At 41.4% G+C, this 25,440-nt stretch overlaps 1 protein-coding gene and 1 long non-coding RNA gene across 2 annotated transcripts in view; both read right to left on the bottom strand.

Annotated features, from left to right (window-relative positions):
- The window catches only part of LOC142158084 (uncharacterized), a 22,692-nt gene extending 17,989 nt beyond the window's left edge, over window positions 1-4,703 (bottom strand). The window contains exons 1-2 of the long non-coding RNA XR_012692725.1: window positions 4,651-4,703; window positions 3,370-3,417 (exon numbers count right to left, since the gene is read on the bottom strand). This is a non-coding gene — a long non-coding RNA (uncharacterized LOC142158084). The remainder of the gene's footprint in view (window positions 1-3,369; window positions 3,418-4,650) is intronic.
- Window positions 1-20,400, bottom strand: part of OC90 (otoconin 90) — a 55,414-nt gene extending 35,014 nt beyond the window's left edge. The window contains exons 1-6 of the mRNA XM_075211469.1: window positions 20,340-20,400; window positions 17,637-17,711; window positions 16,153-16,209; window positions 11,118-11,292; window positions 9,330-9,442; window positions 7,306-7,434 (exon numbers count right to left, since the gene is read on the bottom strand). Of these exons, the coding sequence (XP_075067570.1) occupies window positions 7,306-7,434; window positions 9,330-9,442; window positions 11,118-11,292; window positions 16,153-16,209; window positions 17,637-17,711; window positions 20,340-20,400 (610 nt within the window). The remainder of the gene's footprint in view (window positions 1-7,305; window positions 7,435-9,329; window positions 9,443-11,117; window positions 11,293-16,152; window positions 16,210-17,636; window positions 17,712-20,339) is intronic.
- Window positions 20,401-25,440: the final 5,040 nt, after the last annotated feature.

The following is a 25,440-nucleotide window of genomic DNA, read 5'->3' as shown; positions in this document are numbered from 1 at the left end:
TTGTTGTTGAAATGCAAAACATGATTTGAAAAGATGTCTTGATGATAAAGATCATCTATTCCTTTAAAAAATGACATTTTAACATGATCAGTTACACTTACAAAACAATATCTGATACCCCCATGAGTGCACAGTGCTTCAGAGATTGATTTGTGGCAGGGACATGCTCAGTCATTTTCGCTCCTCGACTATTTATTTTGGAAAAATTATAATTCTAGCATGGTATATTATAGCTTGGTTAATTGGAGGTGGTGGTAGAGTAGGGCAGAGCAGAATTTCATGGAATTCTTTGTAAGATTTAATTACTGCCAAAATAAAAGCTATATCACAGCTTCCACCCACATCTACATGGTTTGTGGTGTCCGCGTTTAATTGTTCTGGGTCCCCAAGTCTGTGTTATTTTTCTGTAAACCCAAAATTAGAGGTTCCCAATAAAATATATTGTACATCTGGTAACTAGGAGACCCCAAAAACAGATTATGAGACCTGATCTACGCTACATTAGTATTTCAACACATTCATTATCAGCAGCAGCTATTGATATAGCGCCACTAATTCCACAGCGCTGTACAGAGAACTCACTCTCATCAGTCCCTGCCCCATTGGAGCTCACAGTCTAATGTCCCTAACATACACACAGACCGAGAGAGACTAAGGTCAATTTAATAGCAGCCATTTAACCTACTAGTATGTTTTTGGAGTGTGGGAAGAAACCCCCACAACACGGGGAGAACATACAAACTCCACACAGATAAGGCCATGGTCAGGAATTGAACCACTGAGCCACCGTGCTCACACAATTATTTTAATTTGATGAAAATAATTAACAAACAGAAAAAATATTTTTGCGTTATAATTCATATAAATACTTTGCTACTTTTAATGATCTTATCAAAAAAAAACTACACATGATGAAGAGAATTACTAGTGATTTAAATCAAAGGAAAACGAGGCTCTGCAACTTTGATGTGGACAGGGGAGGGGGCATGTAATGATTAAATTGAGCAGCAGGTGGCAGCAGAGCACAGTGGGATCCTAAGGTCACTGGCTTAGAATACGTGTTGGTAAACATGATACATTGTAACACTACAAAAGGAGCGAGTCATTTATATAATTTCAATAATAAGTCATGAATAGTATTGTAAAGTGCTACGGAATATGTTGGCGCTATATAAATAAATGATGATGATGATAGTACAGGGGAGAATATTATTCATGCAAGTCAAGGTCTGATTTAAATTTAAAACATCGGCTTATGTCATTCATGGTTCTGTAGAAATAATGGTGAATTTGGAACAAATACATTGGTGAATGCATACCTCCCATACCTGCAAACTGTTTCGATTTAGTCGGGACGATCCCAAAGCTCTGTCCGGCTTTCAGCTTTGTCTTTCAGGTCAGGAAGTTGGTGAGCGCGGAAAGGAATGGGTGTAAGCAAGGAAGGGGTGGGAGATACTGCCACCTAGTGTTTCAAAAGTGCTGGGCACGCACCTAGGGTGTGACCATGCCCCCATCATGACATGGACACTCCCCCGTTATGATGTGCGCCACGCCTCCTGCCCCGATTCCCGATGCCATGAAATTGGGAGCAATTTGACTACGTCACCACTAAATTTTACATTTTCAATGCTTGGAAAATTTTGGAAAAGGTTCAGTCAACTGCTAGATTTTAATCAGGTAGCAGTGGCAGAACTACCATTGGTGCATCAGGTGTGGTGCACTGGGGCCCTTGGAGATAATGGGGCCCGATGCACGGGGAACTAGCAAGCTGTGGGCCCCGGTTCCCTCCTTCCTGCTTCCCTGCACCGGGGCTCACAGCTCACGACTTCCGCCTCTGTCAGGTAGCAGGTGTTAAACAATTGCGCAGAACACTCTACGGGTGTTTCAGGGGTTAACACTTGTGATACTCTGCACTAAGCAGAATAAGGAATATCTTTGGAACATGCAATTCCTGACACGCTGCTCTCACAGTTAAAGATGAATTACCTCAGAAAAGAAAAAGTGTCTGGAAGAGCGGATGATTAAGTAGAAAAATACATGTTTATTATCCCCTTCAGAAAGAACATTTAAGGAAAGTATTTAACACTGCTTTCAATATAGTTACAAAGTTGGTAATAAAAGAGACACAGAGCTATTAAGATCAACCTTTCATAAACTGTAATTCAGTCGATCTAGAGAAAAGGACAACAAAACCCAAAATGTACCAGTTGCCTATTAAGACTCAGGACTGGGGGGAGAAAGTCAGTTCCGAAAATGACAATGGGATAAATTCCATGGGCTAATCATCCCATTAATGTCCCATAGTTATAGATATAATTTTTTCAAGAAAGGCATTTTAAGTGCTGTTAATGAATTTGCCATCATCTCATGTGGTAAGTAATTCCACAGCTTAACCACTCTTACAGTAAAGAATCCTTTCCTATGCTGATGGCGAAACCGTATTTCTTCCATCTTCCATCCACAACTGATGACCCCTTACCCTCTCTTTGGTCCTTTGTATAAAAAGTCCATTAGACAAATCACTGTATCGACCTTGAATATATTTATACGTATTAAATAGATCACCTCTAAGGCATCTTTTCTCCAAAATAGTTTTTCTATCCTCTTTATAATTGAACTCTTCCGTTCCCTTTATTAATGTCAGTTAAAGTGTATGCGGACTCTATATACACTGAAGGCAGACATTTCTTTATTGTATGTATGTAAGTAATGACATCACTGAGGTATTTAAGAACTTGTGGTCCCCCCCTCAGTGTGGTATATGAACTTTAAAGCTCTAATTAATTGCTTAACTACCAACAGTTGACCATTGAGTAAACACATATATATATATATATATATATCCAATATATAAAAGCCTAGCGGCGTGTGTTAGTATGTGTGTGTGTGGAAAAAACTACCGGTTGACAGAGTGCTCAAGCTGCAGCGCCACCTGCTGGGCGCAGTTATATACTACACTGACCTACTAAATTCTTAGCATTATCTAACATATAAAAGCCTAGCGGCGTGTGTTAGTGTGTGTGTGTGTGGAAAAAACTACCGGGTGACAGAGTGCTCAAGCTGCAGTGCCACCTGCTGGGCGGAGTTATATACTACACTGACCTACTAAATTCTTAGCATTATATAATATATAAAAGCCTAGCGGTGTGTGTGTGTGGTGATGAAGATGACAAGAACCTTTTTAACACCTTAAGTAGCTTGATTTGACTAGAATGCATGAGTATCATGCACGGGTTAACTTGTGTATATATATATATACATATATATATATATATATATATATATATATATATATATAATAATAATATATATATAAATAAAAGCATTTTTTAATTTTTCTTAACCATTATAGAACCAGTCCAGACATACCCTCTTGTGTTGAAACATACGGTGAATCCACACTTCTATTATGTTGTGCTGAAAATACATGGGATATGTTATATAGTCATTGTAAGCCATGCAATATAGGAATATTATACATGCAAAAATAAATACAGCATTTTATTGTGATAAGTGGAAAACGACGGCCAGACCTGACATCTCACACACCGGTGGAAGGAATATATTTCAGTGTCCTATCTTTTACACATACATCTGGTATTCTCTGAATGCAATTATAATTGTAGATGGGAAAAGTTATTTATAAATATATTCCCCTGTGCTTATCAGAGAACATTCCCTCACTGATCCGTGTGAGTCACAGCCTTGGAGGGATAACGAGGAGTTAGATGATACAGACAGCTGTTTTGTGGTTACCGGCAGTTCAAGAGCAATACTGACTGAATTTAGTACATGCCTGTGAGCCGTGTAAGTTACACGGAACAAGTTATAAACTCCAGCCCACGGATTTCATACAGATATTTTACTCCCAATTCTTCTTCTATGATAATCATAGTACAGTCTGTTCTGTCCATATGTCCCGTCTGATGATACTATATATGTGAGTGGGTGATTCATATGTGGCAGGACTAGAATGGACAAGGTTAGGTGGAATATAAATACATGATGATGACCATCGGATTTTGTCTTTAATAAAATTGCTGTTTTAAAAAAATGACGGCAAACCACAAAGAATCAGTGTTTTTTCCATAACCAACACTTGATAACTATACCCCTTAATCCCTGTTAACGTGTCCTTTAGTTTGCCAATTGTGAATCCTAGGCTGGAGCAGGGCCGGATTTACTGCTAGGCAATCTAGCCAGCTGCCTAGGGCCCAGCGATCCCCAGAGGGCTCTCCCAGCGCCGGCTGGGAGCGGGGTAGGCAAGGAGGAGGGGCGCTCCCCTCCGCCTACCATCCCCCGCTGTCCGTCGGGATAATAAATCAAATGGCGGCCGGAAACAGATTTAAAAAGAAAAACAGTCGCGGGAGCCGCCGTGCGATCACGTGACTGTTTTTGTTTTTATATGTTTCCGGTCACAGTGAGGACTAAACGGGGAGTCAGTTACGCTCTGAAATCACTGTTCATACCACCAGCAGGGTAATTATTTCTACTTGTAATTTCAGAATCTGCGCGTTCCTGCGCTGTTCTAAATAAACAACGTCATTAATAAATAATCAAACATAAGCAACAGAGGCAACAAATGAATATTTTAGTTCTGCATTGATCTTTGACCGTGTGAGATCTTTAGCCCAGAAATGAACAACTTACATTTTGAATCCAAAATCATTTCATTTTTCTTGACTGTAGTTTCTGGGGACACTAAAAAAAAGACAGAGAAAAGACATTTATTGGTGCTATTAGAAAAGCATTATGGTTGTGACAGATCCAGTATTGTCTGTGAGAGAAATTGGGTCTACGGATCACACATATTTTATTATCCTAAGACTAAATATAACTTACAGTACATCTCGACTGCTCGTCTTCTCTCTCTGTCGAAGCAGAATATGACTCATAACAAAATTTGGGTAGGGCAGGGGCAAACGCACGATTTGTAGAGGGGAGTTTCCACACCACGCCGCCAGTGGGCGTGACCAGCATGAATGTGGGCGTGGCTATAATTTTAGACAGTGCTTGGCTGCTCTCCAATTCTTCCTATCCCCATAATATACATGGGCAATGCTGCGTAAACTACTGTTAGGTGCACGCAGCTCTCCCTTTTCAAGCAGAGCCGTGTGAAGCGGGAGCAGGGTCCAGCCACCTCAATTATACAGTGCCCCAGACTTGGAGGGGGGTTTCCAGGCACTAGGGCACCCCCCCCCTCGGTTTGCCTATGTAGGGGATTAGCAATGTCAGTCTTGCCTCTCGGGACAACCCCCCCCCCATCCCCACCACCCCAGAGTGGAAACCACGGGGAGGGAAAAGGGGGGTCGGACTCCATAGCTGCTGCACTCTCTATTGTTATACCCCTGTCTCTGATAGAAAGTGAGGGAGAACCCGAGGTTGACAAACCATTCTGTTAATTATCACACATTGAGACTAATTGGAGGCAATTTACAGACTGAATGGAAATCACCCACAAATGTTATGTGTGTCAGTAATTAAAGGGATATGATGGTAGCCCTGGTTGTATAATGGTTTTAGTGTGATATAAGCACACCTGCTATATACATAGAATGCTGGTAGCCACTTTATTGGCTCAGTCCGTTATAGGAACCACTGACATCACTGAGGCACAGAGAGTCTGTGTGTGTGTGTGTGTGTCTATATTAGGGAATTCAGACTGTAAGCTCCAATGGGGCAGGGACTGATGTGAATGAGTTCTCTGTACAGTGCTGCGGAATTAGTGGCGCTATATAAATAAATGATGATGATGATGAGGATGTATCAACCTATCCTAGATGTATCATCTGTGTAAGATAAATTATAGTAAAAATAAGAGCACGGTGGCTCAGTGGTTAGCACTTCTGCCTTACATCACTGGGGTCATGAGTTCGATTCCCGACCTTGGCCTTATCTGTGTGGAGTTTGTATGTTCTCCCCGTGTTTGCGTGGGTTTCCTCCGGGTGCTCCGGTTTAATCCCACACTCCAAAAACATACTGCTAGGTTAATTGGCTGCTATAAAATTGACATTAATCTCTCTCTCTCTCTCTGTGTGTGTGTTTGTTAGGAAATTTAGACTGTAAGCTCCAATGGGGCAGGGACTGATGTGAATGAGTTCTCTGTACAGCACTGCGGAATTAGTGGCGCTATATAAATAAATGGTGATGATGATGATCCCTGTAGGCTGGCACTTCAGCAGACAGTTTAGACCAGGTCCTTTGTATCCACTCCACAAATCCAGGCCTGCTTCCAATAAAATATGTTTACTTATTTTGTGTATTTTATTTATTAAAGGTGTATTTGATATGATATAAGCACATATCATATCTGGTGATAATACGAAGTTGTGAGTGGTGCAGAGTTATTAGTCTAATTAATTTCTTTAAGTTCCATCTGTGCTTCAAATTAGTATTTTCTGATACAAAATAAATTATGTAGTATAAAAACATTTATTTTGTAACGCGCGATTGATTTTGTGGCGCAAACAACTTTCAGCAACACTAGATTGTATTGTTAACCACACTATATTGATTACGTGGTACAAAATATTATGTAACACAATTCTCTGAAATAAACATATTTTTTTGGGAGCATACTTGTCTCAAAATAAATTTCATAGCACACAAAATATATCTAGCAGCGCACAACCTTGATTTTGATGCACAAATCTCTGTTATAACAGCAAAAGCTGGACTTTCTGCATCTGGAGTAGTTTTTGTGTTGCAAAATTAACTTGTAACAGAGATTTTTGTTTTGTAAACATCCAATTAAGTGCTTAGTACTGCAGACAAAATGAGACTGGTAATGCAAGTAAGTGTCTGGTCGCTGCTTTAGTACAAATTTTGCACCTAAATACAATAAGTAAATGATCTTTCTTGTGGGGTGGAGAAATTAAATACTAGGACCGGACTAGGACAAAACAATGGGCTTGTTTGGCCACATTTTTTGGCCCTCAAATCTTCACTCTCTTTCCACTTCAGAATGTTTCTGTGATTTCTGCTGAATATTTGACTTTGTTACTGGGTATTGTCACTATTAAGCAGCACCCACAAAATACTAATGGGAGAGGATGGAAATTGGGGAGAGAAAAGATAGACTATGGAGGGTGGGAGGTGGATTTACAAGAGGGATATACAGTGCCTATAAAAAAAAAGTATTCACCCCTTTTGGCATTTTTCACATATTACTGTCAATAAATCAATCACTTGCAACATGAAAGTCACCATGAGAGGGCGGCAGAGAGATTCTCTCAAACCGCGCAGGCCACCTGCATCTCAGGAATGTTCCATTGTCTTCCAGATTAACACTGTGCAATTTATTACCTGTAACAGGAGTCGGGCAGAAGGCGATATCCATTCCTTTTACTGAAGAGTTAATGTGCGTGTTCACAAAACACTGAATGGCATCTTTGTCACACTCGCATAGGAGTTTCTCACATCCATCGCCAGACTCTGGGGGGTAAAAGGAACACAAGACCCCATTTACAGATCTGCTTTCCACCATCTGTCTGGTTTTATAATGAGGATTACAGGGAATAATTATGTGTACAATTCACGTATACCTTGTCAGTCACAATGACTGTAGCTCTCGGATATAAAAGTCTTATTGAAAGGGGAACTCGATTTAACAATACAAATCTAATCCTCATTACTGGTTAGAAATAAAACCCTGCGTTTTTCGACAGCAATGCTAACCATGGTGCTACCATACCGCGATTTAATTCACTTTACTTACATTTTATTTACTTGTTATGTCTTAGATGCAATTTCAGTGTACATTGATGCAACTTACTGCTGTTTGTTAATTAATAAAACTGTGGTAAACAGCACTGAATTACCAGGCCACAACTGTATAGATTTCACTGGACCACTGCATCCAATGGGGCAATGCTTTGATTTATTTTGAAGAATAAAAATGGAAACTAGTTCCATTGAGCAAAACACATCCATGGTTGAGCACCATCCAATGTGTGAGGTCTCCAACTGGTCAGGAAGTAGTCAGAATTATTCAGTTCCTCTGCCCATGGTCTGAACAATCATATCTATACAAATTGGCTTGCCAATTGTATTGCCAAATTGCTTTGTATTGTTCAGTAGCAAAGCCTAGTGTTACCTCCTTATAGGCGCACCCTGGAGATCGATAACAATTATTCCCTTTGTGGTTGGAAGGCTGAACTCCGTGAAGTCCAGCGTGTTTACCTTGTCTCGCTAGGGCAGCGGTTCCCAAAGTGTGCGCCGCGGCTCCCTGGGGTGCCGCGGCCGCCCTTGCAAAAGAAGAAGAGGAAGAAAAAAAAAGAACTAACCAATCAAGCGCCGGATCCTCCTCCTCACTGTTCTTACTGACTGCCGGACGTGATGTCATCATGTCCGACAGGGTCAGTGAGGAGCAGCAGAGAGGACACCAGGAAAGAAGACAGCAGAAAATGAGGAAATAAGGTAAGTAGAGGAGCAGAGAATAAAGTGGGACAGAGTGTGAGACGCTGAAGGGGGGGACAGAGAAAGCTGCTGAAGGGGGGACAGAGTGAGATGCTGAAGGGGGGGACACAATGAGATGCTGAAGGGGGACAGAGAGAGCTGCTGAAGGGGGGACAGAGTGAGATGCTGAAGGGGGGGACACAATGAGATGCTGAAGAGGGGACAGAGAGAGATGCTGAAGGGGGGACAGAGAGAGATGCTGAAGGGGGGACAGAGAGAGATGCTGAAGAGGGGACAGAGAGAGCTGCTGAAGAGGGGACACACAATGAGATGCTGAAGAGGGGACAGAGTGAGATGCTGAAGAGGGGACACAATGAGATGCTGAAGAGGGGACAGAGTGAGATGCTGAAGGGGGGACAGAGAGAGATGCTGAAGAGGGGACACAATGAGATGCTGAAGAGGGGACAGAGTGAGATGCTGAAGGGGGGACAGAGAGAGATGCTGAAGAGGGGACACAATGAGATGCTGAAGAGGGGACAGAGTGAGATGCTGAAGGGGGGACAGAGAGAGATGCTGAAGAGGGGACAGAGTGAGATGCTGAAGGGGGGACAGAGAGAGATGCTGAAGAGGGGACAGAGTGAGATGCTGAAAAGGGGACAGAGTGAGATGCTGAAGGGGGGATAGAGTGAGAGCTGATGAAAAGGGGGTCACAGAGTGTGAGATGGCGAAGGGGATACAGAGTGAAATGATGAAGGGGCACAATGTGATGGTGAAGGAGCCTAAATACATCTTACGTTATTTTGACCCAACTACTTAAAAAAACGGGACTACCCGGTAATTATTTTGGCTTAGGGGTGCCTTGGAAAAATTATGGTAACCCTAAGGGTGCATCGAACTGAGAAAGTTTGGGAACCAATGCCCTAGGGTCTTACCACAGGTGAGGTTCTTTGATAGACAGCTGACATCAGCAATAATTCTGGATGGGTCCCAAACACAATCCATCTCCAGCGCTTCTTCGTAACATTTCCGATGCTGGAAACAACAGCTGGGAGAAAAATACAGCAATATTGTTTTAGTAGGAGAATAATATGAATTTTAGTGGGGCTATACTGTCATTTCCGTTACCTATTAATTGTATTCCATAAATCGAATACCTGGATTATCTGCTCATCATCAACATTTTTCATCAACATTCATTTATATAGTGGCAACAAATTCCGTAGCGTTTTTACAATTGAAAACAAACGCAGTAAATAAGACAATACTGGGCAATACAGGCAGAGAGGTAAGAGGGTCCTGCTCGCCAGCTTACAATCTATGGAGTGGTTTAAAGCGTACCTTTCGCGTATTTGAAAATTTGTACAGGGTAAATACAGGGTTTTTCCTGTACTCGTTTCCCAGACAAACAAAAATACCTCATGTAAAACCTGCGTCTAAAACAGTAATAAAAGTCTTAGTTCCAAATGTAACACGGAATTATACATTTAATGTAACACGGAATTCCACTTTTATTAATTAGGTTTACAACGGAAAGGCTGACAGATGACCATAGGGGGATTCCGCACACTTGTAGTGAGTTTCTTTTCTCCTCTCTTGGCACATTTTCCCAGCTATAAATTGATTGTGCAACTTGACCTTCTTTTTCTCTTTTAAGGAAGCCATGTTGTAGCCTGAACTATTATTTCACCTATCCATGCACTATTCACTAGTGACATCACTGTGGTACACAGTGGTTTAGTGGCTAGCACTTCTTCCTCACAGCACTTGGGTCATGAGTTCAATTCCTAACCATGGCCTTAACTGTGTGGAGTTTGTATGTTCTCCCCGTGTTTGCGTTGGTTTCCTCCGGGTGCTCCGGTTTCCTCCCACACTCCAAAAACATACTGGTAGGTTAATTGGCTGCTATCAAAACTGACCCTAGTCTCTCTCTGTCTGTGTGTGTATGTTAGGGAATTGAGACTGTAAGCTCCAATGGGGCAGGGACTGATGTGAGTGAGTTCTCTGTACAGCGCTGCGGAATCAGTGGCGCTATATAAATAGATGATGATGATGATGATGATGAAAGCTATTCATGTCCTCTCACATTATTCCTTAAAATTTCATCTCTGCAGAGCTCAGTTTCATTGGATTTTATGAAATAATTGTAATTTTTAAAACTATAAAGTAGGCCCCTCTCGTATTGATAAGAATGAACATGTCTTAGTGTTTTGCTGAATATTTATAGAAAAATAAAGGCTTAAACAACACTACTAAAAACAGTTTATTATCCTCTTTATATTATACAGAATATAGACTTAATTTAGTTACTCAATAGTTTTTTTCCTTTCTGCATTTTACATATTTACTTCCTTTTGGAAGATTATAAATGGAGATGATGTTTAATATCTCTAAAATAAACAATTCATACCTATATAACCATAAACTCCTGGTAGTAATAACTTTATAATTGGTGAGCTCTGATGTCATAACTCCAATGTCCATTAGAAAAAGTTGTGCATTACAAGGGAAAATTTACCCCCCTATAGTAAATTATTGTAGATATTAGAAGTTACCACAGAATTCAGTGACTTGCATAAAAGCACTACAGCCTTGTGTCTTTACATGGTCACGGATCTTCTAAGTGACTTCTAATATCCTTATAATCTCCAATGAGCGATATATTATTCTATATATAATATGCATTAGGGGATATACCATTACCCATATGACATAATTCTCACCTGTCGGCCGCATCTACAGGAAGTCCCTCCAGCTCGTATCTACAAGTACAGCCGTAATCTTCCAGGTCTTTGGGACAAAGACCGGTCACACATTTTAATTTGCTCACAAAATTAAGTAAAGCCGGGAAATTTGTGAATATGACTTGCAACCAGGTAAAGTGGGAACCAAGGCAGTCTGTGAAACAAAGCAAATATAGCACGTATTGTAATTTGTTAAATAAAACTCATTATAAAGGAGTTGTCATAAAATTACAAAATTACATAGATTGACTTTATAATCCAAAGTAGAACGAGAAACACTCCTGGGGGTATATTTACTAAACTGCGGGTTTTAAATAGTGAAGATGTTGCCTATAGCAACCAATCAGATTCTAGTTATCATTTATTTATTACATTCTACAATATGACAGCTAGAATCTGATTGGTTGCTATAGGCAACATCTCCACTTTTTAAAACCCGCAGTTTAGTAAATATACCCTCTGGGGGTAAATGTATTAAACTGCGGGTTTTGCAAGTTTTGCCTTTAAAGACATCGCAGCTTTAAATTTCCCCTGCAAAGACGCTGAATAACGGCAACTTGCAGAATCTACAAGTTGCAATATGGATTGTTACATTAACCTCAAATAGTCACTTGCTTACATATAGTGATGTTTCAGGCCACATTGTTCCCTTTCTCACTACCAAAGGAATTAAATAAAAACAATACAAGTGTTCACCTGTGCAAAATGTTCAAATATAATGAGGTTGTAAAAGAAGCCTCGTAGGATTGGGCAGCACTGGTCACATGGCAATGTATCAGGATTAAGTATTTACTATGTAATTATAAACAAGGGAATATATTCAGGATATAGATACTGGATATTTAAGTAACACATTTCTGGAACATGCACAGAGTCTGAGACTATGTTACCACTTTCACACTGCCGTCCTGGCAACATCCCAGGTTTATGAACCCGGGACAGTGCAGGATGCCGTGGCAAATTACGGGGTAGTCTGTGTTCACGCTGAACATGGGTCTGCCCTGGTCTCACTGGCAACATCACAAGAGGAGCTTTGAGTGGTTCCTCGTGTGATGTGTTTTTTTTTTTTAAACTTGACATAGGTTTCGGTGAGACCCAGGTTGAAAAACCCGGGTCTCACCGCTCAGACTTACATCTACCCCGTTCGGACCCGGGAATAACTCTCCAAAAGACCTGGGTCTAATTCCCGGGTCAGCCGACCCAGGTAGATGCCCTGGACCACACTGAGCCTCGACCCGGCAGTGTGAGTGGGGTGAGAATGGAAACTATTGTACGATAACAAAGTATTAGTATCATTTGAGAAAAGATCTCAGTCATTAATTTCTGAGAACAAAAAACAAACTAATGTGTCTAAAAAAAAAAAGTGAACTCATCAATTTCTGAATCTTGAAAATTAAACATGTAATAACCATTAAGATGACAATAAAAAAAAGAGTTGATGATTTTTCTCCTCATCAAGTTGTACTGAAGAAATATTTAGGACTGCAGACGTTGTACCAAACAACTAGGTCTGTGCCCAATTTATCCGTTAGATTCATTCATATGAGTTGTTGCATTTGGTTTTTATCCAATCTCTTCCTCCTCCATCCAATTCAGATGGTAGGTGGAGCCCTCAGTGCCCGATGACAAAATTGTATGAACTGGAAGCTGGTCCCGTTTACAAACCATCACCAGGTGCTAGGTCCCAATATGACTTGCCGATAACTCCCCTGTGGTATAGTTGTATAGCTTCATTATTGACCTGTAAATCAGTGGTCTTATGGATGTGTATGGCTAGAATAATCTGTAGTGTTAGTGGATTTGATTATATCATTGAGTTAATTAATCTCAAGGCCAGGGATCATTTTCTGAAAATGCTTAATCAAAAGAATGCACAAATCAAAGGAGCAATTGTTTAACACTTGTTTCCACACTGTACAGAATGAAATGTTCCATCTATTATAATGGGGTGTAAATGTGATTGTAATCCCTGAGGGATTCGCCCTAGTGGAAGTATTCCACACATTGTCTTCCGGTGTACACTGAAGGCTGTAACAAGTCTTTTAATATGTATTAATTCCTTTATACTCTTTCATTTGATCAGGATGATCACATGAGCCAGTAATAGCAATTGCAATACCTGTTGTCTCTACTTCTGTAAGTCCAGGCTGTGTTGAAGAGACATGGACCTCAAAAGAAATCACTGTAACTACATTCCATGGAGTGTCAGAAAATAAAAATACACAAACAGGGTGCGGCCACCGGGATCAGAATGTGCCTTTGCTCAACACAAAGTCTATGTTTATTTTTGTTTATCAGATGGGGTTGAATGTGATCTTATCCTACAGAACATATTTATGGATATTTTGAAGAGAATTTTATGTGTTCACATTATTTCTTGCAACAACATTTTTATGTTGGTTTCGATATATTGATGATGTATTTGAAGTGTGGATGTGGTCAAGACATCATAGCAGATATTTTATGATAAATTGATTGGTTGTTACTATTTCATTAAGTTTTGAAAAGCAATGAGCACACAGGAAATGTTCATGTATATTTGCACACTTGGACATTGTTAATTGATCTTTTCTAAAAAAAACAAAAAAAAACAAAGACATTTATAATACTTCCATTACCTAAATAACATGAAATAATCTTGGACTCCTTATTTGTCCCAGAAATAGATTGGATGACACTGACCACTTCATGGCAATTTTGCTATGGGTAGGGCGGGGTCAAGCAATATACCATTCATTTGGGAGCTTATACCCATACCCCTACCCCTACACATGTTCTGAAATGGGGTAAGTGGTAGGTTTTCATTTGCTGTGTATTCTATTTCTTGCTCAGACCAGGCTGCACTTTGTAAGCTCTCACCTGTGCTGCACTCATTGTCAGTGATAGTGTTGCATGCTAGTATCCTGGTTCCTGAATCTGTGTTCTGTGTGCTCTTTGGATCAGTAGTTCCTGACTCTGCAGTCCGTTGTCTTCTGAATACAAACACCTGAATTTGCATCTAATAGTCTGTTGGTCCCTGGCTCCTGATACCGGTCTATGCATCTGCACACTCTTCATATAGATCTACACAGTATTCCCAGGCACAGACTGCGGTAATTATCATTTGCTTGCTCAGCAGGGCTTTGCAGTGATCGCTGGACTCTGTGTTATATTCCTGCATTGCCTCAAAGACTGTTATATTCATATATTGCCTCCGAGACTGTGTATATTCCTGCATTGTCTTTTGACTGTTACTCTTTCCTGCATTACCTCGGAGGCTGTGCTATCAAATGTCTACTTTTTTATTACTGCCAAATCCAGTGTGCTTTAGCTCTGTCCATTATTATATGTATTGTACTGCAATAAACTCCATATTGTTTTACTACAACATCACCTTGTAATTCCTGTGATTTCCTAACACTATCATTGGGCAATAAAATTTAGAGGATTGTTGTCAGTAATGGAGAATCAGCCTGCTGCTGATTAGTCTTGCCCAGGTGCTAGCAAATCAAAATGTGTACCTACAACAAGCAGTGCATACTTTAGCCACCCGGCAGTCAGCACAAGAGAAACAAATTAAGACCACTGCTACTGTACAAACTACACCTCTTGAGCCTAATATGCACCTTCCATATTCAGGTTTAATGATGACAAAGGTTGCTTCAGACACTTCATGAACAGTTGAAAATTGTATTTTCATTTGCGACCAGTGTCCTTTGCTGAATCACAACAAAGTGGGGCTCATTATCTCACTTCTTCAGGGAGATCCAAAATCCTGGTCTTTTTCATTAAAGCCTCATGACTCTGCATTGCAGACAGTGAAGGCATTCTCTTCTGCATTATCCCTCCTGTATGTTGACCCAGATAGGAGAAATTTCACTACAAGCTCCGAGACAAACCAATTGTCCCACTGAAATATAGTGTTCAGAATTTCATAGTTGGGCAGCGTACACCTCTTGGAATGATGCAGTCATTTCCAAGTTTCCTTAGCCGAGGTGATAAAGGATGCCCTTCTGCAATACCCTCCATCCAAGATATTGGATACAATTATTAATCTGTTCATCAAGATGGACTGCAGACACAGGGAGATATATCAAGAGAGGAGGCAACGGGTACCTTCTACACCATTTCCACAGTGATGGAGAACCCATTCAATTAGGGGTATCTCGCCTCAGTCTAGTAGAGAAGCACTTCTGTAGGACTGACCTTGTGGCCCCATGCTGTGGCCTTGGTAGACATTACACTACGTCTTGTCCAAAAACATAACACTTTAGGAAATCACAGTACCTATTGAATGACAGAGTGGTTCTCCTTGCTCTAAATTCTTAAAGTCCCTAAATTTTCCTACAAGACTGCTTTTTGCTACCACTGCAAACCACACCTCAACCTTCCTCGATAGTGGAGCTGCAGGTAATTCCTGGATTATAATTTGGCTAAGACCCTGCAATTATCATTCATTCCACTACAGAACAGCATTTCTTGGAATGGGATGGATGGTTTACCTCTTTTTGGGAGTCCCATCAAGTTTTCTTCTCCTCCTGTGGCAGATCACTTTTCCACTCATTAATTCACCAAGTTTTCTAGTCATCTTGGGATACCCATGGTTAGTTAAACACAATCCATAATTTAATTGGAAAACCAATGAGATAGTATGTTCGTAGCTATCTATCTATCCATTTATCTATCTATCTATTTATCTATCTATCTAACTAACTTATATCTATCTATGTATCGTCAACTTTCTGTTGGCTGTGTCAACTTCAGCCTTCTACCATGGCTTCATGGATTCAGAGTTAATGAAAATATTCCATACAGCCACCAGATTGTAAGCAGATTCCTTCCTATGTTCTGTCTGCTCCCACCTTTCTACCTTTTATGTCTTTGTGTCATGTTTTACATATACTCTGTTTCTACTACTGAGGAGTATTGTGGCACCCTAGCAATAAAATTGCAGTAATAATAACATGTATGTTTTTAAAGATAGACAGTAAAGGATAATGGTTTGTTGTGATGTAATTGCTTTACTTGTACTTACCAAGAAATGATGTCACACTTTCTATATTTTTAAAGACCCCATTGAAGGTAAAATTATCTGAAAGACAAACAAATAAAACAGATACATATTGTAGTCACCAAACATTAAACATAATAAATTAAACCACCCTTTTGACAATAGCCATTGGATTACCAAGGAATATAACCAAACTATCATGAATTTCATCTCCTCTTGAACTCTTGTCAAAGCTTATTCAAACTTTCAAACTGATCATAAAGCTGATAGGTGGAGGCTTTGATGGATTTGAACTTTGATGCATAAAACTCTTGCCAATAGGAGCCTTCAGAACGAGTTCACCTCAATCTTGTTTTTCTCCGATAACAATCCAACTGACTGATGACGCATCTTATGCTTACTTTATTGCTGGAAATCATATCCATTTAAAGCTTTTTTAAATTGCCCGTACCAGCAGACTTAGACATCACTGTCCTGCCTCCTACATTCAGCAGTCCGCTGATCGCTGCCTTCCCATTTATAATCCTTAACATAACCCAGCTGGGCTCAGGCTCAGGCTAGAGATGACATCACACCTCTCTCAGGTGTTACCACTAACCACCAGTACTGGTGACACATGCAGGGAATCACCAATCATCCAGCCACTATAAGAACCTGCTCAGTGCCTGAGTATCAATTGTGTTCAACATCGATACTCCCGCTCCAGGACTATAATAGGAAGTATAGCTGCTATTTGTGTTTCTTCAACTCTTGTTTCCAGTGTCCCTGGCAGCAGCACACTTATACCATATTTCCATCTGCTGTGTTTTTGGCAGAGTCCTCATACCAGCTAGGTACTCTGCTGCTTTCACAAAGGGAACCAACTATACTGAGCCGCAGCCTGGGTCCTCACTGAGCAAAGTCTATATTCTGTTGCAGGGATGCCTGGGGCAGTCCATAGGGGTCAAAGAATTTGGTTGTACCAATCCCGCTGCTAGTTATTCTCATCTGTGTGTACGTACTCCGCTACGCTTGCTGTCTATCTTTGTTCTACAGAGTCGTTGCGATATACTCTGTTGGATCAATTTGCTTATTGCGCACTATGCACTATTCAAACAGAGCCAACATATCTGTGTACCCCAGAGAAGCGATGCGCTGCCCAGGCAGTACCTAGAATCTCTGTGTACTCCATTGCACATTTGTGTATTCAGCTCCTCAGCATTTTCCATACAGTGTCAAACACCTCTGTCTATTCTGGTGGGACAACTGCTCTTTTATATTGCATCTATACATCTTCTTGTGCATTGTTAGAAATGGACATGCAATGTATTTTCTTTAAGACAATAAACCAGGTATAAAGGTGGATTCCTTGCACTGGCAATTCCCCCCTTCTTCTCATTTATGATTTTTTTTTTTTATCACAAACCAATATCCACTTTCACATAAAATAAGACCTTAGCAGTTGCATGCAGATGAACACGTTAAAGTTTGTGGCGATGTTCATAATAGTATTTTTCCCGCTTACTTACTAATGTTTCTTAATGGTGTATCAGTGAGTTCAGGTAAAACAGGAGAGATTCCAGATTCTTGAGTATATGTGGTTTCTATAAGAGATGGAAAAATGATCATGTTTAGTAGCAAGAAATAACTACATATATTAGTACAGGGGTGGGAAACATATTCATTTTCAGGAGACTCATAAGTGGCCCTTATTCCCACAAGTAAAATTGTTACACATGTTGTTACCTTTGTGAAGCAGTATCTGTTCTCTTTATGAGCTCTAGACCAAGCCGTTGGTTAGCCAGTGACTGCTGGTGAAGCTGGCAAGATGATATCACCATCCAACCCCAGACTAACCTGCTACATAGACTGTGTGACTTCACTCACTGTGTGACATCACCACCCAATCACACACTAACCTGCTACATAGACTGTGTGACTGCACTCACTGTGTGACATCACCACCCAATCACACACTAACCTGCTACATAGACTGTGTGACTGCGCTCACTGTGTGACATCACCATCCAATCACACACTAACCTGCTACATAGACTGTGTGACTGCGCTCACTGTGTGACATCACCACCCAATCACACACTAACCTGCTACATAGACTGTGTGACTGCACTCACTGTGTGACATCACCACCCAATCACACACTAACCTGCTACATAGACTGTGTGACTGCGCTCACTGTGTGACATCACCACCCAATCACACACTAACCTGCTACATAGACTGTGTGACTGCGCTCACTGTGTGACATCACCATCCAACCCCAGACTAACCTGCTACATAGACTGTGTGACTGCACTCACTGTGTGACATCACCACCCAATCACACACTAACCTGCTACATAGACTGTGTGACTGCGCTCACTGTGTGACATCACCACCCAATCACACACTAACCTGCTACATAGACTGTGTGACTGCACTCACTGTGTGACATCACCACCCAATCACACACTAACCTGCTACATAGACTGTGTGACTGCGCTGTGACATCACCATCCAATCACACACTAACCTGCTACATAGACTGTGTGACTGCGCTCACTGTGATATCACCATCCAATCACACACTAACCTGCTACATAGACTGTGTGACTGCGCTTGGCTCACTAGGGACATCACCATCTAATCATAGTCTAAGCTGCAACGTCACTTTGACTGTTGCACTCACCCTGTGACATCACCATCCAATCACACACTATCCTGCTACATACACTATTTGACTGCACTGCGCTCACTCTTTGACCTCACCATCCAATCACACACTAACCTACTACATGGACTTGTGACTGCAATATGCTCACTCTGCGACATATAAATACAAACTAACTTGGTATCATCTCTCTTGTTTTCTTCCTTCGAAGTCCACACTATTTATTTTATACTCTCCACCTTCGTGTTGCTTGCTGTCATTTATCATCACACAAGTCCAGTTTCCCAATTCTATGACAACTTATCACTTTCATACTAGGTGATTTCAAAATTCCCATTGATAATACCACTGTGTCTTCTGCCACTATATGTCTTTCACTTCCTCTCTCAGTGGACATCATCTCCTATCCACTGTGATGAACACTCCATTGACCTTGTCTGCTCCTTACACCTAAGCCCTCTTAAACTAATCCACTTCTCATTTTCAGCTAAACAACTACTTTCTCCTATAACTGCACTGTCCTTCCCTAATTAGGCTGCCTCTCTCTACAACAAAACACTCACCTCAACCCTAGACAGTACAGCTACAGCCACCACTTACAGTCTCCGAAGCTCCAAACCCCAACCATGGCATATCAAACAGACAGCTACCTGTAAAAGTGCTCCCACACTGCAGAGCACCACTGGAGGAAATCTCGTTTCTATCCCAATCTTCCTCCATTATAAATTAATTCTTTCATCTTACAGAACTGTCCTTTCAATTGCCAAACAAACATACTTCAAATCTTTAATATCCACCCAGTCTTCTAACCCATGTTGGCTCTTTGCCACTTTAAACTCACTTGCCCTTCTGCACTTACTCCCCTTTCCTCCCTCACAGCCCATGATTTTACCACCTACTTCAAAGACAACATCAACAACAATTAACAAATTTGATCATCTCAAATTCCACCCACTCCACCCACTCTACCCACCTTCTCCTACACTCCCCGATCCCATCTCACTTTATTTTCTCCTGTAGCTGAAGACAAAGTTTCTGCACTCTGTCACGGTCACTAGAATTCTTGACCCAGAGTTCTGCCAGTAGTTATCACTACACTCGAGGCGTGGAGTCTAACGCAGCGGCTGGTCTTCTCCAGGGACCCCCGCAAAAGGGTTTGGGTTTTTGCGGCATCACTGTGCAGGTCGCGGCCCTCAAGAGAGTGCGCAGAGCAACGGAGTACAGCTTAGATATGGAAGTTTGGCAATCCGAACAAATGGAAGGAGAAGAGATGTTGCAGGAATAAACCCTAAAGGCAGAAGGGTGATGCAAATGGCAGTCAGCTGGTAGGAACCACTATCATCGGAATAGAATCCGACAACTAGGAGATATGTGTGAGTTCACATGAGAGCAGGTATATGCGACAGTTGTAGATAAAAGATGTCTGGCCAGCAGGTGAGAAGTAACAGAAGCTTTAGGATGATCAGTCGGAGGCGAGGTTACCTCAGATGTAGCTATTGGATGTCTGGCCAACAGATGAGGTATAGCGAAGGCTATGGTGATCAGCCAGAGATAGATTTACCATGGACGTGGCTGAAGTATCCGGCCAGAAAGTCAGAGATAGCGGTTGCTGCAGGGCACATCGAGAACCAGGTTTACCACGGACGTGGCTGAGGAATATCCGGCCAACAGGTGAGAAGCAGCGGTCACTACAGTGCTCAGCGGGAGGCAGGTTTTACCACGGATGTGGCTGAGGAGTATCCGGCCAACAGGTGAGAAGCAGCGGTCACTACAGTGTTCAGCGGGAGGCAGGTGTCGGTGGTCAGAGAAGAGTCTGGAGATGCTGGAATGCTGAGAGCAACAGAAACCACAGGAACGTAGATCACGGCTGTCACAGGGAAGTGAGAATCAAGAACAGACAATTAAGGAGAGGTCAGAGGTGCTTTAAATAGGGAAAGGCTAATGGATAGCCAATACCAAGAAAGGAAAGGTTATAAAAGTCCCTCCTGGTTTGCACATGCGCAGAAGCACAGTCAAGATGGTGGACGGCGCGGCGCAGCACAGGCACCGGCAGAGGGGCGAGCGGCCCGACTCCAGGTCTAGAAGTCCGGTGAGTGACACACTCATCTCATCATCTCACCCTACAACCTGTTCCCTCGACCCTATTCCATTCCAACTTTTCCACGCCCTCTCCACTACTATATACCCACCTCTAGCTCACCGCTTCAACCTGTCTTACTCCACTGGCACAATTCCATTCCTTTAAAAATGCACTCCTATTACCAAGTCTAAAGAAACCATCTCTCGATCTAGCCTCTGTCCAACTACAGCTCTATTTTTCTCTTCCCCTTTGTCTACAAACTACTTGAGCGATTGGTGAACAACCGCCTGTCTAACTTTCTCTCCTCTAACTCCATTCTCGACTCTCTGCAATCAAACTTCCATCTCCAACATTCCAGTGAAACTGCACTCACAAGAGTGATCAATGATCTACTTACAGCAAAGCCTATAGGTCATTTCTCCATACTCATCCTCCTGGTCTTCTCTATTGCTTTTGACACTGTTGATCACCCTCTTCTCCTACACATCCTACACATTGGCCTTTGTGACACAGTTCTTCCTGGTTCACTTCCTACTTAATGAACCGCTCCTTTAGTGTTTCTACCCCTGGTACATCCTTCCCTTCACTCCCACAAAGCTCTGTCCTTGGCCCTTTACTTATTTTATTGTAACACCCTTCCTTGCTTCATCCTACTTAACTTCTTCTATCACATTTACAATACCTATTCTGAAATAATCCCATGTTCATAGAAATCAGACGGGGTGGCACTACCATATAACCAAGGTATGTGGCTGCTTGGGGCACCAGTCAGCTGCCACCATGCTGCACAATGGAATTTGTGCTGCGGACTCCCCAGATATCCATCCTGCAGTGTCCCAGTACTAGAAGCAGCACTGGGACTTATTGCCCGGGGGGGCTATCTGACTCAGCATTCAATAAGAGGCAGCTTGAAAGTAAATCAGAATGAAGCAGCTGCACTCTGAATCCCTGACAGACTGCCCACCACATAGTGATCAAAGTCAGAAGCGGAAGCTGCTCAATCAATTTATAGGCTATAGCAGGTGCTTGAAAGGGTGGGGTTATCCTAAAAGGAACAAACACACAAAATTTTCCCCCAGCACACTGCTATAGCCAGCAAAAGACCTGCCATTTCTACTGTAGATAAAAATGCAAAAGTCTTAGTTGCACACATTTGCAAATTGATTGAGCAGCTTCTACTTCTGTGTTTGTCTGAGAGGCATGTTGGTGTCAGTACCTGAGAGGGGGGTACTGGCGCTGAATTGCTGTCTGGAGGCTTCTTGGGTACCTCTTTGGTAAGTTAGCTCTCAATTTAAAAACACATATGTATGGGCCAAATATATTTACTATACTGTTTAGAGTTAGGAACACCCTATTAGCAAAAGCGCCTTGAAGTGGTGGGTGGCTTTAACATACATTTGCAAATGTCTGCAACTAAGACTTTTGCATTTTTATCTACAGTAGAAATTACAGGTCTTTTGCTGGCTATAGCAGTGCGCTGGGGGAATTTTATGTGTTTGTTCCTTATAGTGATCACAGTCTCATCTGGAAGGAACAATTTTGTAGTGGGCTCAGCCGCTGCTGAAGAGGAGCAACCAGAGGACGATGGCGACTCTGCTGCTGAGTCATCCACTTATCAGACCTTCGCTGGCTGGACGCCACCTCACACGTAGATAGAGAAAGTGGGAATCATTTTGCCCGCTACTAGCTGTTGTAAAATAGAACAGGGACATGATCTGTGGCAGAATCAATTCAAGAAGGAGCAATACAAAGTGATCAATTTAGGGGCACATGATCTGGGTAAACTCATTTCAGGTCAGGCTACATTATTTTTGAATTGTCCCTCTTTCCCATTTCAGGAGCTGGGAGATACAGTATATTTGGGACATCCAGCTCGGAGGATCCGCCTCTCATCCCAACTGAAGCAGACCCTGAGACCTGGCTCCACCCTGCTCACTGTGTCCAGTTATCCATAAACCACAGACCCTCCCTGTGAGCTTATACATATATGTGTAATAAATGTATGACATATTATACTGTATTTATAATATACACGATTTGTGTTATGTACTGTTTGATATGTATTGTAGATTGTGTGCTATGAATCATAGAGCTGTAATATCTGTTATAAGCAGTCAATTTGTGTTGTATGAGTTATACATACTGCTTTAGACACAAATGTGTTTGCTGTCAGTTTCTATGCCGTATGTTTGCTACAGCACATCAATGTTAAATAAGCCCTATATTGAGATATATTTGTTATATGCATCATGTCTGGACACAATATACAGGTTAGTTCCAAGCTTCTAATTGTGATACAACTAATTAAAGGTCACAAGTGAACTGGTAGCCCCTTCTACACTGTGTTACTACTTTTCTTACTAAGTGTACATCCGCTGTTACTGTCAGATCTCATTATACTGACTGGCCAAAATATTATGGCCATTAAAAAATAAATGCAAGCTTGAACTTACTTGCAGTACTTTTTGCTTTACTTATTCACGGGAATATTGTCATTTGACTCACAATTTTTTTTTAATTCTGCAAACCATGTTTGTCAAATAGGCAACATTTTATGATAATGTCCCTTTAAAGGCTGCATCAAAAGGGATGTTTTATTAGGAGCTTATTTCAAGCGTGATATACACTCCTAAAGCATCTATCCAAGAAGTTGGTGCATTGGGGATCAAACTCCTGCATGGAGGACCCGAACACTGCCTGATTCTGTGCTCCATGCAAACAGCTAATAGACGCCTCCCCTTCCCTGATCCTGCTGTGAATTGCATGTTTAGTCCTAAGTCTCTAGCAGGTGCAAAGAAATTGCTTCCTAGCAGTCGTATATACTAGAGATGCTCAGGCTCGGTTCCCCGAGAACTGAACACACCTGAACTTAGCATATCCGAATCCTGAGCCGAGCCGGCTCGGTACTTTCACGCATTTTCGGAATTGAAAACGAGGCAAAACGTCATTGTTACGCTGTCGGATCCCGGATCTTGCGAATTTTGGATTCTATACGTACCCCCCTCCACGGCAATTCAGCGCCATTTCACAGAGGGACACAGAAGGGGTAGCACAGTCTGTAGAGCAGTTGGGCAGCAGCATAGGTAGGATAGAAAGAGGAGGGGTAGCAGTATTTTTCAAAGTCTACAGTGACATTTAGGAGAGCTCCATTGCTCCATTGCTAATTGTCATTGCTGAAATAGAATTACTGAGGCAGGCTTGGTCTTCTAAATCTGCAGTCCCATAATGTACAGTGTTATATAGATAACACACAAAGAGGAGAGCTCCATTGCTCCATTGCTAATGGTCATTGCTGAAATAGAATTAATAGGGCAGGCTTGGTCTTCTAAATCTGCAGTCCCATAATGTACAGTGTTATATAGTTAACACATAAAGAGGAGAGCTCCATTGCTAATTGTCATTGCTGAAATACAAATACTAGGTCTGGCAGGCTTTTCTTCTGACTTTGCAGTCAAATTGTACGGTGTTATATAGGTTGCACACAAAGAGGATAGCTCCATTGCTAACTGTCATTGCTGAAATAGAAATTATAGGGCTGGCTTGGTCTAAATCTGCAGTTACATTTTAGTGTATCATAGCTCACTCAGAAACAGGAAAGGTGGCAGGGTTCAGTGCTGAAACAGAAATTGTAATAATAGGGCTGTCAGTGTTCTTAAATGTCTCCAGTGACATTCTACTGTGCCATAGCTCCTACAGAAACATTGTCATTCTCCAGTCTCAGTCATAATTATACTAATCCCTCTACATCATGTTCTAAAGCCTATGATCAAGTGCATAGTGGTTTTAAGTCAGGGAAACAAAAATGTAAATAAAAAGCTTGTACCTTTTTAAAGAAAAAAAAACCTCCCTAATAAAGATGAAAGTTTACTGTAGAAAAACATAAAATTGCCAAGATGCCATTCTATCCAAAATATTACCAAGCATACCATCAGGTAGCTCCCTTCTCTTAGCTAGATTTCTTCACCTGCAATCTACACTGTCATCATATTCACCCTAATCATTGTGTACATCTTCCTCAAACAATACTAATTCATCCCCACTGGAATGCACCATCACAGAAGACTATGTAATTGCCAATAATTGCCTTCCTCATGGAATTTGTAGTTCATTTTATGGCAGAACTGTCACGATTTTTGGGCAATTCTTTTAGACCAGCTCAAATGTCAAAATGTTGAGCTGACACAAATACTTGATAGCTTATTTGTACACTGAAATGTAAAGTTGATAGCCCATAGCTCTTAAACCTAGGGTCAAGCACAGCTGGCAAAATGTAGTGATCCGATTTCAAGATGTTGATAACTCTTGGATCCTAGCGAAGGAAATTAAGTACTTAATCTGCAATTACAATATAGTTAGCAGATTTGCTTTGTTTCATTTCCTCCTTCAATTTCTCTAGCTGCTTCTCAAAAGGTCTAATTAGGGGAATCACTTGACTCAAGCTAACAGTGTCTGCTCTCTCTTCACAGGTGACTACTTCGCTGGACTAAAGTACATTCCCCCTCAATTCTATGCTTCTTCCAGCTGCTGCATTCTCCTACATACTGTTGCACAATTCCGAAAATGACCGTAAATATTTCGGGAC

This window comes from Mixophyes fleayi, chromosome 5 (genome assembly GCF_038048845.1).
Source record: "Mixophyes fleayi isolate aMixFle1 chromosome 5, aMixFle1.hap1, whole genome shotgun sequence".
Lineage (NCBI taxonomy): Eukaryota > Metazoa > Chordata > Amphibia > Anura > Limnodynastidae > Mixophyes > Mixophyes fleayi.
The sequence above is the reverse complement of the archived record's forward strand: the minus strand, read 5'-3'. Positions and strand labels throughout refer to the sequence as shown.